General features: G+C 56.8%; 1 protein-coding gene across 2 annotated transcripts in view; it reads left to right on the plus strand.

The window, feature by feature from the left end:
- Positions 1-16029, plus strand: part of LOC105464032 (argininosuccinate synthase 1) — a 57544-nt gene that overhangs the window by 12498 nt on the left and 29017 nt on the right. For both annotated transcript variants that reach the window (XM_011711651.3, XM_011711650.3), the window contains 5 exons: positions 1722-1910; positions 7421-7477; positions 10036-10110; positions 14148-14218; positions 14808-14838. In XM_011711651.3, coding sequence (XP_011709953.1) covers positions 1722-1910; positions 7421-7477; positions 10036-10110; positions 14148-14218; positions 14808-14838 — 423 coding nt within the window. The remainder of the gene's footprint in view (positions 1-1721; positions 1911-7420; positions 7478-10035; positions 10111-14147; positions 14219-14807; positions 14839-16029) is intronic.

Here is a 16029-nt window from a genome sequence, read left to right on the forward strand (position 1 = left end):
ATATTTATCATGTTAGAAATAAAAGCTGAGGCTGGGCGTGGTGGCTCAAGCCTGTAATCCCAGCACTTTGGGAGGCCGAGACGGGCGGATCACGAGGTCCAAGATCGAGACCATCCTGGCTAACACGGTGAAACCCCGTCTCTAATAAACACATAAAAAAAAAATTAGCCGGACGTGGTGGCAGGCGCCTGTAGTCCCAGCTACTCGGGAGGCTGAGGCAGGAGAATGGCGTAAACCCGGGAGGCGGAGCTTGCAGTGAGCTGAGATCCGGCCACTGCACTCCAGCCTGGGCGACAGAGCGAGACTCCGTCTCAAAAAAAAAAAAAGAAAGAAATAAAAGCTGAAATGTTTTAAATAAACGGTACATGTTAACATAAGTAACATTATACTTATGAAAAATATTTTCTCAAACAAAAAATTTTAGTAAGAATCTTATTGGCTTCCATTTTTGCGAATCTCTTTAATGTCTGGCTTAACAGAAAACAGATGGACTCCTGTAATTGTTTTCTGCATTAACCTGTTTTTTGTTGGCTTGTTTGTTTTTCTCTTTTAGCCTCCCTGGGCTTCCTTGCTATGTGATGCCTTGTTTTATTGAAGTCTATGAAGAAAACTGGGCAACATAGTGAGACCCCATCTCCACAAAAAATAAAAAACTTAGCCAGGCATGGTAGCACATGCTTGTAGTCCCAGGCTGAGGTGGGAGGATTGCTTGAACCCAGGAGGCTGAGGCTACAGTGAGCTAGGATCCATCACTGCACTCCAGTCTGGGTGACAGAGAAAGACCCTGTCTCCAAAAAAAAAAAAAAAAAAAAATTTCACTCAGCGTCTCCCTGAAAAGTCACTGGGAACGCCTGGGGGTCTACATTTCAAGAACCATTCCTCTAGATGGAGGTTTCTCAGTCTTGGCACTGTTTCCATGTGGCTGGCCGTCCTGTGCATGGGAGGATTTTAGCAGCATCCCTAGGCTTTACCCACTAGCTGCCAGAATTACCCTCACCCCCGACCTGGCAGTTGTGGCAACCAAAAATATATCCAGATATTTCCAGATGCTTCCCCTATTCCCACCTCCCACAGGGACAAAACCGTCTCTGGTTGGGAACTACTGCTGTGAGATCTTAGGTGACAACTAAGTCTTATCTTGTTGGGGCGGATTTATAAGTCACATCCAGTTTCACAGAATAGTGCATCAGGATTGATGAGCAGGCCGGCCGCGGTGGCTCATGCCTGTAATCCCAGCACTTTGGGAGGCTGAGGCGGGTGGATCACCTGAGGTCAGGGGTTCGAGAGCAACCTGGCCAACATGGTGAAACCCCATCTCTACCAAAAATACAAAAATTAGCAGGGCATAGTGGCGCGTGCCTGTAATCCCAGCTACTCAGGAGGCTGAGGCAGGGGAGTCGCTTGAACCCGGGAGACAGAGGTTGCAGTGAGCCGAGACTGAGCCACTGCACACTCCAACCTGGGCAACAGAGTGAGACTTCAACTCAAAAAAAAAAACAAGCTATTGATTAGCAATGTCTGCCATGAGTGCAGGAGGGAGAGTAACAGTGCAGTGTGCTGGGGTTGATGAATGATGTCTACTGCAAATGCAGAAGGAGAAGTACCAGGCACAGCCTGGGTGGCCCCTTGTAGTTCTCAGCTAGCTGAGGCCCCTGGGGCTCTGGATGCCAGCTGGCCCCTGTCCTTGCCGACTTCTTCCTTCCGGGCTTCTCTTCCCATAGGTGTTCATTGAGGATGTCAGCAGGGAGTTTGTGGAGGAGTTCATCTGGCCGGCCATCCAGTCCAGCGCACTGTATGAGGACCGCTACCTCCTGGGCACCTCTCTCGCCAGGCCTTGCATCGCCCGCAAACAAGTGGAAATCGCCCAGCGGGAGGGGGCCAAGTATGTGTCCCATGGCGCCACAGGAAAGGTGAGGCACCTGGGAAGGGCCGGGCAGAGGGAGATGCGGAGGGGTGTGGGAAGGAGATGAGCACCTCTCGAGCAGTTTCCTGGTGTGCCTCAGGGGCAGACTTGGTGCAAGGCAGCTGCACAGCTTTGTTTAGATCCCAGTGAGATGGATAACAGCTCGCCCCTGTGATCCGTGCACTGCGGCACCTGAACGCCCATTCTGAGTCCTCACCTCCACCCGTTGCTGTGGGAGCAATGTCACCCCACTTGGCAGACTTGCTGCTGAGGCCTGGGGACATTGTCCAAGGTTGCACTGATGAAGGTCACTGCGTGAGTCCCCCAGAGGACACACAGGAAAGTGTTGAAAACCCCGAGTTGGCAGAGTGGAGTTCAAAGGCGAGCTCTGCTGCCGGCTCGCCGTGTGTCCTCAGCCAGGGCCCTTCGCCACTTCCTGAACCTCGGTTTCTTCATTTGCAAGATGGCGGTCATGCCCTTAGTTTCCCAGGGCTGGGGTAACAAAATGTCTCAAATTGGTGGCTTAGAGCACAGAACTGTTCTGCCTCAGGGTTCTGGAGCCCTGAGGTCCATAGTGAGGGCGTGGGCAGGGCCACGCAGCCTCTGAGGGCACCAGGAAGCCTCTGGCTCAGGCCTCTCTCCAGCTTCCAGTGGCCTCTGGTGTCCCTTAGCATGTGGCTGTGTCACTCCCGTCCTCCGTCTTCCCAAGCTGTCTTCTTCCTGTCTTCGCATCGTCTTCCCTCTGCTTGTCTGTTTACCTTCCCCTTGCTACAGGAACCCCAGTCTTGGATATCCTGCCTTGGATGAGGCCCTGCAATGACCTCATCTTAACTTGGTTACTTCTTTTTTTCTCTTTTTTTTTTTTTTTTTGAAACAGAGTCTTACTCTGTTTCCCAGGCTGGAGTGCAGTGGCTCGATCTCGGCTCACTGTAATCTCTGCCTCCCAGACTGAAGCAATTCCCCTGCCTCAGCCTCCTGAGTAGCTGGGATTACAGGCGTGTACCCCACCACACCCGGCTAATATTTGTATTTTTAGTAGAGACAGGGTTTCCCCCATGTTGGGCAGGCTGGTCTTGAACTCCTGACCTCACATGATCCACCAGCCTTGGCCTCTCAAAGCACTGGGATTACAGGCGTGAGCCACCATGCCCAGCCTTAACTTGGTTATTTCTGTCAAGACCAAACGAGGCCACCTTCGGAGGGACTGGGGTTAGGACTTGAACCCATCATTTTGTGGAAACACAAATCAACCCGTCCCACACCCCTTCCCTCTGGGCCGTGTGTCCCAGTGCAGACTGCAGGGCCCCCGTGGGGTGCAAGACAGGAAGCCCCCTGCCTGCTGCCCTTCAGAAGGCGATCCTTGAGAAACCAGATTCCTGACAATGTTGGCAACTGTCGGCCAATGTTTTTATAAAGACTCAAGTCATGAGCTTTTACAGTCAGTGGACAGCATGCCAAGAGCCTGGTACAGGAATTGACTGCTTACCAACCCCACAGTCAGAAGGCTCAGAAACTCCCCAGTGACTGGGAGCTCACCCTGACCCGGGCTGGTCAGGGTGCTGATGGTGGGAACAGGTCCTTGCTCACTGTGGTGCAGGGACACACACACAGCTAAGATGATGATGGGAGGAGACACGGTTGATTTGAGGGTGGCCTTGGAGACAGCCACCCACCAGGATGGCACCTGTCATGTCTCTGAAAGTCCAAGTGTTCATTTCTTCACTGGAGCACTAGTTCAGCAAGCTTGCACTGGGTGTCTGCTGGGATTGGGCGCTTGCTGGCGCTGGCACAGTGCTGAACTTCTTGGGCTCACTGCCTACCCTCAGAGAGCCCATTTCCTGGCAAAAGAAGAGAAAATGGATGTGTGATGAGGAATGGGGGCGGGCCCGGAGGTCTGTGCCAGGGAGCTGCAGGGGCAGCAGGCAGGGGCTAAGGATGAGTCTAGAGGAGTGAATAATGGTATGGAAGAGTGTGAGAGGTAGAGGGAACAGCCTGTGCAAAGGCTTAGAGCCAAGAGGCCCTGAAGGACAGTCTGTCTGGGGCTGTGGAGCAGGAGCTGTTGCCGTGGGGGAGGCAGTAGGGCCAGGACTGGGAGGAGGCCATGCCGGGAGGTTTGGCTTCATCCCGAGGGCAACTGATGAGGGAGCGGAAGGAGGTCTCCGGTTGGATGGAGGTGGCCAGTGATTCCCCCAGCGAGATGTTGGGGAAGAGACAGGGAAGAGCTTCTCACACAGACTGCGGCCTTGGTTTTTACTGTCACTCCAGCTGTGGGTGATGGGATGATAGGAAACCAGGCAAGGAGGGTTGGGCGGCCCTGGGCTGTTGGGCAGGGACGTGTGTGTGCTGCCATCCATGCAAAGCTGGTGCCAGAGAAGGAATGCACAGGAGGGAGAACCCAGAGGATCAGGACTGGGCGACAGAGCGAGACTCTGTCTCAAAAAAAAAAAAAAAAAAAAAAAAAGCTCCCGACCCGTCTGCCTTAATGGAATGAGCTGAATCGTGAGCTCCCCGTCCCAGGAGGCATACAAGCCAAGGGCAGGGGATCAGAATTCTAGGAGGGGTCCTGCCCTCAGGTCTTTCCAACGGTACCATTAAGGTTCAGTAGGGCGGCGTTCAGGGCTTGTGGAGTGCATAGGTGGGTGGGTGAGTGTGGGTGGGTCCGCTCTGGCTCGGGTAGCTACCAAGTCCACGTGGAGACCCCGACGCCAGACCAGCCCACATTTAGCCTGGAACAGCCTCCCGCAGCCGTGTGCGCCCCTCCTCCATATGGCCACCAGAGGGCGCCAGAGGCTTGTGTTTGAGGCCTTGGGAGCCAACCAAGGCGGGAGGAGGTGGCGGCACCACCGGGGTCCTGTTTCCCACCCTGGTCCTGCAGGGCGTGGTTCTGAGAAGAACGCCCCCCGAAGTAGTGCTGTGGCCACTCGGGACTTGGGGGCGTCCCTGCATTCACACTCAGAGGACCCAAGAGGGATGGACTCCAGGGATGCCCACAGCAGGTGCTACCTGGCACAGCCACCTCTTTCCTGGGGTTGACAGGCAAGGCCTACTTCTGTGCCTCAGTGTCCCTTTATGACAGTACCCAGGAAACCCCCAACAGCCTCCGGAGACAATTTCCGAGAACTGGGGGTGTGAGTGGGGAACCAGGAAGGCTGGGAGCTGGGGGATCCAAGGCCTTGGAGGTGCTGGTCCAGCCTTCAGGCATTTACCCCTGAGTATCCACCCAGCACCGCCCCGGGTGCCATCACAGGGCATACCATCATGGGACCGAGGTACCTCGGGTCTTTGGGCTCAGGGAAGGTGACAGCAAAATGTCGGGGAGCACGCATTGGCCTGGGATGTGAGGGGGAAGGGCATCCTGTTTGCAGGAACTGCCAGAGCCCAGCCCTGGAGGCAGAGGCGGAGGCAGCCTCCCCCACAGCACCCCGTCCAGACGGCACCTGGTACAGAAATTGAGCCCCACTCTCCCCTCCCATGCCCTGCTGCCAGCCCCACCCCTGCCCACCCAGAGAGCTGCACCGAAGCTGGGGTGGCCCTTGCAGGGCACCTCTCTCCCCCTGGTTTTGGAAGAGGGGCCTGGAAATATGATTCTGAGACTCTGACTGGAGAGCAAGAGTTTTGTAAATGGCACCATCTGTGTGGCTGGCCCAGGGCAGATGGGAGACCCCAGGCCCCCCCCCGTCCCAGTGGGCCCGTGTTTACACACATGTTTACACACATGTGCACTAATATCAGCATGCGGACACTCGTGTGTGAGACCCTACATCCCCCTTCTCCCGGGAAAGCTGCCGGGAGCTGCCCTGGTGCTGGGGTCTTGGGGTGCAGAAGGGGAAGGACTGGACTGGCCTCCTTGGCTCTTGCCTGAGACGAGGGCAGAGTTTGAACCAAGGAAGCATTTGTTTGGCCTCTTCGAGAGTCTCTGGCTCCTGAACAGATGGGTGTCCCCATGGCAGCATCTGGATGGGCAGACAGCAGCTCGGCCGTGCCTGGCTGGTGAGGCACAAGCCGTCTTTGTGTTGGGGAAACATGAAGCCGTGCGGGGGAAATAGCTGGGCCATGCAACACGGGACCATGCCTTACCATCTAAAACGAGGCTGTCTTTTAGTTGCTCCAGGAACGGGGCCAGCCGGGGGTCCGCAGGCAAATGTGGCCACCCCCACCTCAGTGTCCCCATCCGTAAGATGGGACTAACAGAACCTGCCTCCTGGGGCTGCTCGAAGGATTCAGTGAGTTAATTACGCATGGAGCTCAGCCCCGCTGCCTGAGTGTGAACTATTAGGATGAGCGTGTTTGCTGTGTGGCCCTGGACAAGTGGCTGCACCTCTCTGAGCTTCACTTTCCTCATCCATGAAACAGGGCTAAAAATGCCCCTGGCCCTGGGCCTCTCTGAGTGACAGCACACAGTGGGTGCTCACTAAAGGGCCCGCTTGGAGGGTGAGTGAGGCCAGCCCGAGGCCTGTGCCGCGCGCACAGCTCCCAGCTCTGCAGAGGCTGAACCCTGGATTCTGTGCCACCTGACGAGAGTCTGGAAAATAGCATGTAATTCCCACCGCTGCCTGGCTGCGCCCATGCAGTTTTCACAGTAGGCGAAAGGTCCCTCTGTCATTTCCACAGCGCTTAAGTCTTCCTCCGGGCCGCCGAGCCCATGGGGAAGCAGGAGACGTGGGCAGCCATTTTCTCTCTGGGGATAGATCTGGGCTGGTGGCTGCCTGCGCTGACCCCGGCCTCCTCCTCCTCCTCCTCCTCCTCCTCGGCATCAGTGTGGACGGCGGTCCTAGCTGTGTCGGGAGTAGCGTTCACAGCTCAGTGGGGGTGTTGGGGTGTCTCCATTTGCCCACAGAAGATGCAGGCGAGGCAACCTGCCTGAGGGGGTGGCCATGGTCCTGGGGGTCCTGACCTTGGGTCCCGGGCCTACCCTGGCTGTGTGTCCTTGAACTGGTTCCTTTCCCTTTCTGGGCCTCAGTTTCCCTCTCTGCAGAGAAGAGCTGTGGAGCAAAAGGCCTTCAGTGGTCACCTCGTTCCACCTCCTCCCTGAAACCAGCCATTGAAGAGATGGGGAAACTGAGGCTCAGAGAGGTGACAGGGTTCCCAAATGTATGGGTATGGGGGAGTCCGAGCACCCTGATGCCCCAGCCCTGAAGTGAGCTTGATTTGGGCAAGGTCAGCAACACGGGAGCCTTGAGGAAGAGATTATAGTGTGAGCTCTGGGGCTGCAGGAACAGGGCCTGGCTCCCCAGGTCTTGACAGTGGCTGGGCCTCCAGCCCCAAGGGGTCAGACGTGCCCTGCAGCTACCCATGTGACATGTGTGCCCTCTCCTGTACTCTGCCATGTCCCCAGATGTGCACATCTCCCTCCTGCCACGTGCCCACACATACATGACCTACGCTGCATGACTCCACATGTGTACGTGCTCTGCCCAGCTCTGTCTCTGCCATGGACTGTCCTTGTCCTCACTTCCTCCCCCAGACCCCAGAACCCCCATCCTGTGGTTCCTGACAGCCCTCTGTTCTGCATTGCAGGGGAATGATCAGGTCCGGTTTGAGCTCACCTGCTACTCGCTGGCCCCCCAGATAAAGGTAGGATGTGGCTCCTCCCCTGAGCGGGAGCACTGGCAGCTGTAGCCCCTGGTGGGGAGGAGGGCGCAGGGTTCTGGGAGATTGCACAGGACAGGCACAGGATCTTCTCCGTGGCAGGGGTGGCCATCAGGTGGACAGCTTGCTGGGGAGGCTCCCTTCGCTGGGGCCAGCTCCAGGGGACACACTTTCTTCCCCTGCCATTCATTCTTCCCGGAGGTGCTATCCAGGTGCCGGGGCATGGGATAGAGAGTCTCTGCCACTCTTCAGCCACGTCCCTGGCATTCCCCAGGTGCGGGCAGATGGCTCTGGCACTCCAGGTGCGGGCAGGGGTGGCTCTGGCATCCCCAGGTGTGGGCAGGGGTGGCTCTGGCATCCCCAGGTGTGGGCAGGGGTGGCTCTGGCATCCCCAGGTGTGGGCAGGGGTGGCTCTGGCATCCCCAGGTGCGGGCAGGGGTGGCTCTGAGATGTGGTTGCTGGCGTCTGGGATGCTCAGAGCCCTCCGAGCCCCAGTCAGAGCCCCCAGCTATGCCTGGCTCCTCCCCAGGGCACCTGCACCGGGTCCCCAGCATCTCTGAGCCTTTCCTAGGGTGGGAATCACCAGGATCTCAGGGCGTCAACCACCCTGGCCTGTGGCATGTCACCCAGGCAGGAGGGCACCTGTGGGTATTGCCCAGCCTGCTACTAGCACCCCCACCCCTCCAGCTTGACCTTGGACCTGGCCTGTGTCTTCGCATGAATGAATGGACACGTTCATTCCTTCACTCAGCTCCAGGAGTGCCATGTGCAGGGCCTGGGGCAGGGCTGAGCAGTGAGATTTTGATGCATACTGCCACTGCAAGCTGCCCAATTTTTCTAGTAGCCATATATATATAAATATATGAGAGAGAGAGAGATTTTTTTTTTTTCTGGAGACTCACTCTGTCACCCAGGCTGGAGGGCAGCAGCACAATCTCACTGCAACCTCTGCCTCCCAGGTTCAAGCGATTCTCCCTGACTCAGCTCCTGAGTAGCTGGGACTATAGGCACGCGCCACCACACCTGGGATTTCTCCATGTTGGCCAGGCTGGTCTCGAACTCCTGACCTCGTGATCCACCCGCCTTGGCCTCCCAAAGTGCTGGGATTACAGGCGTGAGCCACTCTGCCCAGCTCTAGTAGCCATATTAAAAAATAGAAAAACGAAACAAGGGACATGATTTTGATAACTTGTTTTACCAAAACCCATATATCCAAAATGTTATCATTCCTCGTGTCATCAATGGAAAAAAAAATTATTAATGAGATGTTTACCGTCTTTTTTTTTTCGTGTTGAGTCTTCAAGACCCAGAATGTGCTGCATGCGGGCGTATCTCGCTAGCTGGCCGGATTTCAGGTGTTCTGAATGGCCACCCATGGATTGTGGCCACCTGTGAACAGCACAGGCCGAGAATGAGCTCTTTTGAGACCACTTTGGGCTAAATCTCCGGACGAGTTGCCCCTCCTAAGCCCCCAAGGGGCTCACAGGAGTTTCCATTTTGTTCTTTCCAAGAGGAATCTCTTTCCCATGCCTTTAACCAGCTGGTAGCTGCCTGGGCTGCGTGGCCTGGAGGTGAGCCGTAATGAGCTCTAATGATCTGTTTTGACCCCAGACACCAGGCAGCTGAGTGGCCGGGACAGGAGCTGCTTGTTGACTTGCTGCCGGCGAGGCCGCAGGACGGGTCCCTCCCTCGGTTCCCACAGCAGCTTGGGGGGCCAGGGTGTCCAGTTTCGAGGTCTTTGTCTGCAGAGGCCAAGCCCAGGCACTGAGATGGGATTGGGGCAGGGGCCAAGCTGCTCCAGGAGCTGGGAATAGGGCTGTAGTCTTCCCACGGCTGCTCGGAGGGGCTGAGGAGGTGGCAGGCCCCTTCCATCGCCCTGTATCACCATCAGCTCCACGGCCCAGCAACCGAATGGTGTCTTTACCAGCACACACACACACGCCCCCGAGTCCTGCTCAGAGGCAGGGGCCTGGTAAGCTCCAGGGCTGAGTGGGGGGCTCTTTTTACCAGCTCAGGCCGAGGGGCTCAGGTGGAACGAGCTTGGTCCCTCAGCCAGGCTGAGTCTTCCATTTCTTTCCCTTCCACACCCAGAGAAGTGGACGGGGGGCAGCCTATGCCTCTCCAGGCCCCCGACCACACGTGGGGCCAGGCCAGCGGCAGTAGCTCTGTGGACTCTCCCTGGGTCATGGTAGTGGCCCTGTGGGTGAAGACGCTGGCAAGGACCATGAACCCCGTCTAGTTCAAACTCTCAGGTCTCGGTTGGAGAGACTGAGCCCTCAGGGAACAGGGACCCCCTTCTCCCGCCAACATACCACCATTCTGCCATGGAGTGCAGGCTCCGTCCAGCCGGCCCCGGTGCAGGAGTCTGTGTCCTTCCCCTCCTTTATGGCGCTCCCTGCTCACCCTCCACAACGGTATCCTCTCTGGGGACGTGCCAGAGACCCCCATGGGCCCCTCCCAGGAGAGGTCAGCTCTGCAGTCTACAGGCCAGAGGAATCCCGCAGCTCGGCCCTCCCGGCTCTGACCCGTTGTCCTATGTCCAGGTCATTGCTCCCTGGAGGATGCCCGAATTCTACAACCGGTTCAAGGGCCGCAGTGACCTGATGGAATACGCAAAGGTATGGCCGAGTCTCCCCACCACCCCCAACCTTTCCCTACAACCCCCTCCCCGGGCACGTCCCTGCTGGGGGCTGTCTGAGCCAGTGGCCTAGGCCGGGACTGACCCCATGTGATGGGGCACTGAACTTCCACCCCGGCTGCCTACACACGTGGCCTCTGTCCCTGGGGCCGACCCCGCAGAGGTGTGGTCATCTGCCAGGCCCGTTGCCGGGGCGGAGCCTCTCTGAGGCCATTTCCCAGTCCCCCGAGTCAGAGGACACAGGGCTCACTCTCCTGCTCCCCGGGAGGCAGAGACCAGAGCTCCGCTTGCCACCTCCGCAGTGTGTCCCCCTTGGTGTGTGTCTCTTGGGGGGACGGCTGGGGGATGTGATCGGGAGCTGTTCTCCCAATTCCCTAGATACTAATTGCCCCTAGCTCTTTCCCAGGAACAGGTAGACGCTCCAAGGGACAGTCACAGACAAAGCCTTTTACGGCACCAGCCCTTTTTGAAGTACAAGTTGCAATAAAACATATTAGAAGTTTTGCATCAAGAACCTTAGCCGCTCCCCAGGGCACCTTTCTTTTTAGCGACTCGATGGCAGCCCTTGACAAACAGCCTCAATCAATCAGGCCGGGGAAAAGCAACTCAGTGCACACACCAGAAAATTGCTCAGGTTTTTAAATAGCAGTCGCCAAGGCTGGCTGTGAGCTCTCGCTGCAGCCAAGGTGCCGCGTGGTAGGGGACGCGGCAGGGACGCAGCCCTGCCCCCGCCGCCAGCATCCCATTAAGACCTGGAGTGCTGGGAGGGAAGACCTTCTCCACCATCTGTTGTTTTATTATTAAGAGAGGAGTTTACAAGAGCAAAGCCCATATGTTGCCAAACAAATTGTCAAATAGCAGACCTATTAAGGGAGCTGGGTTGGCGAGGTTTCTCCCGCTTGTCTCCTTGATGATACAGAATATGAAGCATGTTTCATCTTTAAGAATAATGAATTGGAGCCCCCACCCAGCTCTACCCTCATGCCTCGAGTCCTGGATAGACAGGGGCAGGGCTGACCCCTACGTTGCCCTTTCTTTCCGTTAAGTCCCCAGACAAAAGCGGCTTCTGATTTTTCTAGCATAGATGAGTCTCGGGAGCGCTGCTGTCCTTCCTTCTCAGGTTTTGGGGAGAAGGTGCTGAGCTCAGCTTCCATCCCAAATAACCTTTTGAGCAGGAAAAGTTTGCCAGGGAAAGATGAGCATGGGCCCCTCGGCCACCTACCCTCCTCCTAGAGACGGGTTTCATCAGAAATGACTGTGGGGAATCTGAGCACATTGTAGAAGGAGGCAGAGGCAGCGTTTCTGCACCCAGGAAATGTCAGAATGACTGAGCAGCGATGAGGCCTCCTCCAAAATTCCGAGCCAGGCAGGATCTGAGCTGGATGACACAAAAATCAATGGGGCTTTGAAAATCTCCGCTTTCAAGACCCTTCGGTAGCCAAGGCCAAAATGTGCCAGAGGACTCATAGAAAACATGCATTTGCTTCCCTGGCCATCCTCTCCCCACCCATCGTCCAACGGAAAAGCACTCAGAACCACCCTATCCTTGTCATTGTCACCATAATTTTTTTAAAAAAAATTTTAGAGACACTGTCTCACTCTGTCACCCAGGTTGGAGCGCAGTGGCACAATCCTAGCTCACTGCAGCCTCAACCTCCTGGGCTCATCTGACCCTCCGACCTCAGCCTCCTGAGTAGCTGGAACTACAAACGTGCGCTAGTACATCTGGCTCATTTTTGGGTTTTTTTAATTTTTATTTATTTAATTATTTATTTATTACAGACAGGGTCTCACCATGTTGCCCAGGCTGGTCTTAAACTCCTGGACTCAACTAATCCACCCTCCTTGGCCTCCCAAAGTATTGGGATTGCAGGTGTGAGCCACCGCACCCAACTTTGGCTAATTTGTACATTTTTTTTGTAGAGACAGGGTCTTGCTATGCTGCCCAGCCTGGCTATAATTATTATTCTTTTTAAAGCCAGACCACAAGGTGGGAGCTAGAAACAGGATGGTCTCACGTTGTCTACATGTTGGAGATGGTTTTGTTTTCTCTCCTCAATTACGATGAGAGTATGAGGGGGGCACCTCGGGACAGAGAGAGGCTGGAAAACACAAATCTCTTTGGTCCTTGGAGGGTCGTTGTCACTGGCGCCTGTTCCTTTTGTCCCCGCCCTTTCGCCTCTCCTTGCACCTGGAGGGAGGTCCGCTGAGAAGGGAGGCGAGGGTGTTTCCACGCCACCCCCCAAAAACAGGGGCTCCATGGAGCCTGGCCGGCTGCTTTTCTTAGCACCCAGCAGCTGAGCTGAGAGTAAGGAGTGAGGATGGAGCCCAGCAACCCACCGGGACGTCTCCGCCGGTGAGTCCAGCCTTGCCTTGCACTAGGTCCGGGTGCCCATGCCTGGCCAAGGGCACAGGGCGAGTGTGTGGACTGAAATGTCCTCAAATTCTAGAGTCGATCGTGGGCTGTGTTTTGTTTTGTTAAATTTCAGTTTTCATGTATAATAGGGTAACTATTGAGGAGATGACCTACACAAGCTAAGGCTCTTAGGGGCCCTCAGTGATTTTTTTCTTTTTCTTCTTTTTTTTTTTTTTTTTTTTTTCTTTTTTGAAATAGAGTCTTACTCTGTCGCCCAAGCTGGAGTGCACTGGCACTATCTCAGCTCACTGCAACCTCTGCCTCCCAAGTTCAAGTGATTCTCCTGCCTCAGTCTCCAAAGTAGCGGGGACTACAGGCGCCTGCCACCATGCCAGGCTAATTTTTGTATCTCTAGTAGAGATAGGGTTTCACCATATTGGCCAGGCTGGTCTTGAACTCCTGAACTCAAGTGAGCCACCGCACCTGGCCTTGTAGGCTGTTTTAAAGTGAGTCTCCTGGCTTTCTAGAAAACCCCAAACCCAGAGCATTTAGCCTCATTTTAAGTTAAGGTGGTGACGGGGAAACAGCCGCTCCTTAGAGGAGGCCTCTAGAATCTCACTGTCTTGGGAATGAGCCTGAGTGGGGTGGACGCCATCAGGAGAGAGATGGGGGGTGACCCGGTGGGGGCTGCCTATGGTTCCCACAGGGACCCAGTGGGGCTGAGGGACTGAAGGGGGTCAGAGGCAGAGCATCCAGTCTTGCTGGCTCCGAGGGGCTGGGTGGAGCTCCTTCACTGCCCCCTGTGCCCAGTAAGCTGTGGGGACCAGCAGAGCAGTGCCGGGTGTCCGAGTGCAGGAGGAGGCTGGAGTGCACGTGCTGGATTCCCAGTTGGGCATCATCAAGGGACCAAGGGCATTGCGGGTCACCAGGTCAACCAGCCTCATCTTCCTCCTCCTCTTAAGGCTGAGTCAGGTGGGCCTTCCATGCATGACCTGCAGCCCTCCTAGCCTGGGCATCCTGGGCAGAGGTGGGTGTCCTCTTCTTAACAACAGACTAGGCCATTTAGGAAGCAAAATAGAGCCAGAGCTGAGTCCCATGGAGCCGGGATCTGCTGGGTGTTTCCCTTCTAGGGTCCGCAGAGTGATGTGTGCGGCTGTTGTGCCAGACCCAGGGAGGGGAGCCCCCAGGAGGTACGGGCCATGAGCTAAAAGCTCTCCCTGCATCCCACCTGTCCTTGGGTCCACAGGAAGCACCGCATGGGATCTGGTGCCAGGTGCCCTGGTCCACAGTGTGAGTGGGTTCACGCAAGCCCCAGCTCATAGAGTGATAGCGGGGCTGGTTGGCTGGTGCTGGGAGACCTGGGCATGGCACCTGCGCGCTTGCTCAGTGCTTCAGGTGTCCTTGAAGTGTAGACTTCAGGTCTTCTGGAAGGAACCTCCAAGGTCAGCATCGCAGACGCACGGTCCTGCAGTTTCTCTGGGACATGTCCAGCAATAGGGTCCCCCCAGGGAGGTGACCGTGACCAACACTAGGAGGTAGCTGGGGTCTTGTCTGAATGGGGGCCAGAGTTTGGGGCTCTCTGAAAAAGCAGGGCCCCTGGGACAGACCTCACACCTCCTTCCAGCCGCCTTACCTCCGCTTGTGCTCTCTCTTTCCTGCAGCAACACGGGATTCCCATCCCGGTCACCCCCAAGAGCCCATGGAGTATGGACGAGAACCTCATGCACATCAGGTAAATGCCCGCCCTCCACCCATCCTTGGTCCTCCTGGGCTCATTCCAAAGGATGGCCATGTGCTGCCCCAGGACGTGCTGGTGACCCCTACACCAGTGGTCCCTGCCCTCGGGGAGCTGAGAGGCTTCAGGCAGGACAGAGATCAAAGCGCCCAGCTCATGCACTGCCCTCATTGCAGTTCTGCTGAGTATTGTCAAGGAGATAGATCATGGGCACGCAGCCTCATCAGGAGTATCAAGGAGGGCTTCTTAGAGGAGTTGGCATTGAAGGTTAAAACCTCAAGGATGGAGAACAGGCCCAGATGGGGCACTGGGGAAGTGTTTAAGGCGGAGGCCCCCTCACCAATGTGCAGAGCCCCAGGGCAGTCCCCAGAAGACTCAGGGAAAGGCCCCAACTCTTTCTTACAACCTGCAGCTCCACGGGTGACTGTGGTGGGCCCAGAATGTTTCAGACAGGTTGGCAGCAGATGCTCTGGCAGAGAGTAAAAGGCAGACCAGGCTCATGGGCACAACGGGGGGTGTGTGTTGGGGGATGGGGGCATGCCATGTCCCTCCCCAGCTGACCCTGTCTTTCCTCTCCCCTCTGCAGCTACGAGGCTGGAATCCTGGAGAACCCCAAGGTAATCCCCCCAACCCCGTCTCCTCCCAGCCGGCCACCTTTGGTGGTAGCTGCTCCATGCCGATGCTGTCTGATGTATTTGTAGCCTAATTTGAAATTTCACGGGGGCCAGCCATGGGGCTGGGGCCAAGCCCTGCCTGTGTTCCCCGACCCCCCGACCGGCCCCCCTCTGCCCGCCCTCTCCTCGCTGCATTTGAAGACCTCCCCCCGCCCTTCCTCTTCTAATTGCCACTGGGATGAACAGGGGAAGGAAATATCTCAGGGCAGCATACAGAGAGTGTGTGATTGTGAGACAATAAAGAAGTAATTAGGCAGATGAGACACTTGGGGGAGGGCCCAGCCTGTGCCCACCAGCTCCCAGGCTGTGCTGCTGGAGTTTTGGTTGTAGGGGGCTGGGGGAGGCATGGCTGAGAGCCCCAGGCCCCATTTGTCTGGATCCGTGTTGCACACCCGCCACCACGGGCCACCCTGATCCCGTCCCAAGCCTCCCGGGCGGGCCAGGCTGGGCCCTCAGCTCTGTTTGAAGTTTCGGGTTTCTCTCCCCGGGGTAGGGGGCTTCTTTGTGTCCACCCCTGCCCACTGTGGGAGGTGGGGGAGGCAGGGCCAAATCTATCATGGGAAGAGAAAAATCTCTTTGTCCCTGAGGGAATGTGTCTTAGTTCTCGAGCCCAGCCAGCCCCACACCCCAGGGAGGCTGGTTTGGGGGTGGGAAAAGTGTGCTTTCTGAGGGGGTGCAGCTGGGCCTGGGGGAACCAAGAAGGCCAGCTGGAGGGGAGGGTGCCCAGGGAGGTTTGGTGAAATTGGGGAGCGCCAGAGCCCCGCCCGGGATCCCCCAGGGCCTGGGCATCTGTCACTCTCACGCCCGCATGCCGCCCCCTGGTCGGTGTTGGCTGTAATATCACATGGCAGCCACCATGTCTGGGGCGCGGGCCGGGGGTGGCATTGCCCTGGCTCAGTTCCTAGGACACCGGCTGGGAGCAGCCTCACTTTATGGGTGAGGAAACTGAGGCCCGGAGCCGTGACGCGCCCCAGGGTGCCAGCTGCTTGGGGCGAGGGAACGGGCCCTGGGGCTGGTGTCCTCCAGCTATTGGTTCCCCTACTGCCCATGGCCCCCTCCCTGTCCAAACCTGTCACTCAGGAGAGCCGCCACCCTTGCCCGCTGGGGGCTGATGGGCCCTGTGTGTGGCTGCTG

This window comes from Macaca nemestrina, chromosome 14 (assembly GCF_043159975.1).
Source record: "Macaca nemestrina isolate mMacNem1 chromosome 14, mMacNem.hap1, whole genome shotgun sequence".
In the NCBI taxonomy this organism is placed as follows: domain Eukaryota; kingdom Metazoa; phylum Chordata; class Mammalia; order Primates; family Cercopithecidae; genus Macaca; species Macaca nemestrina.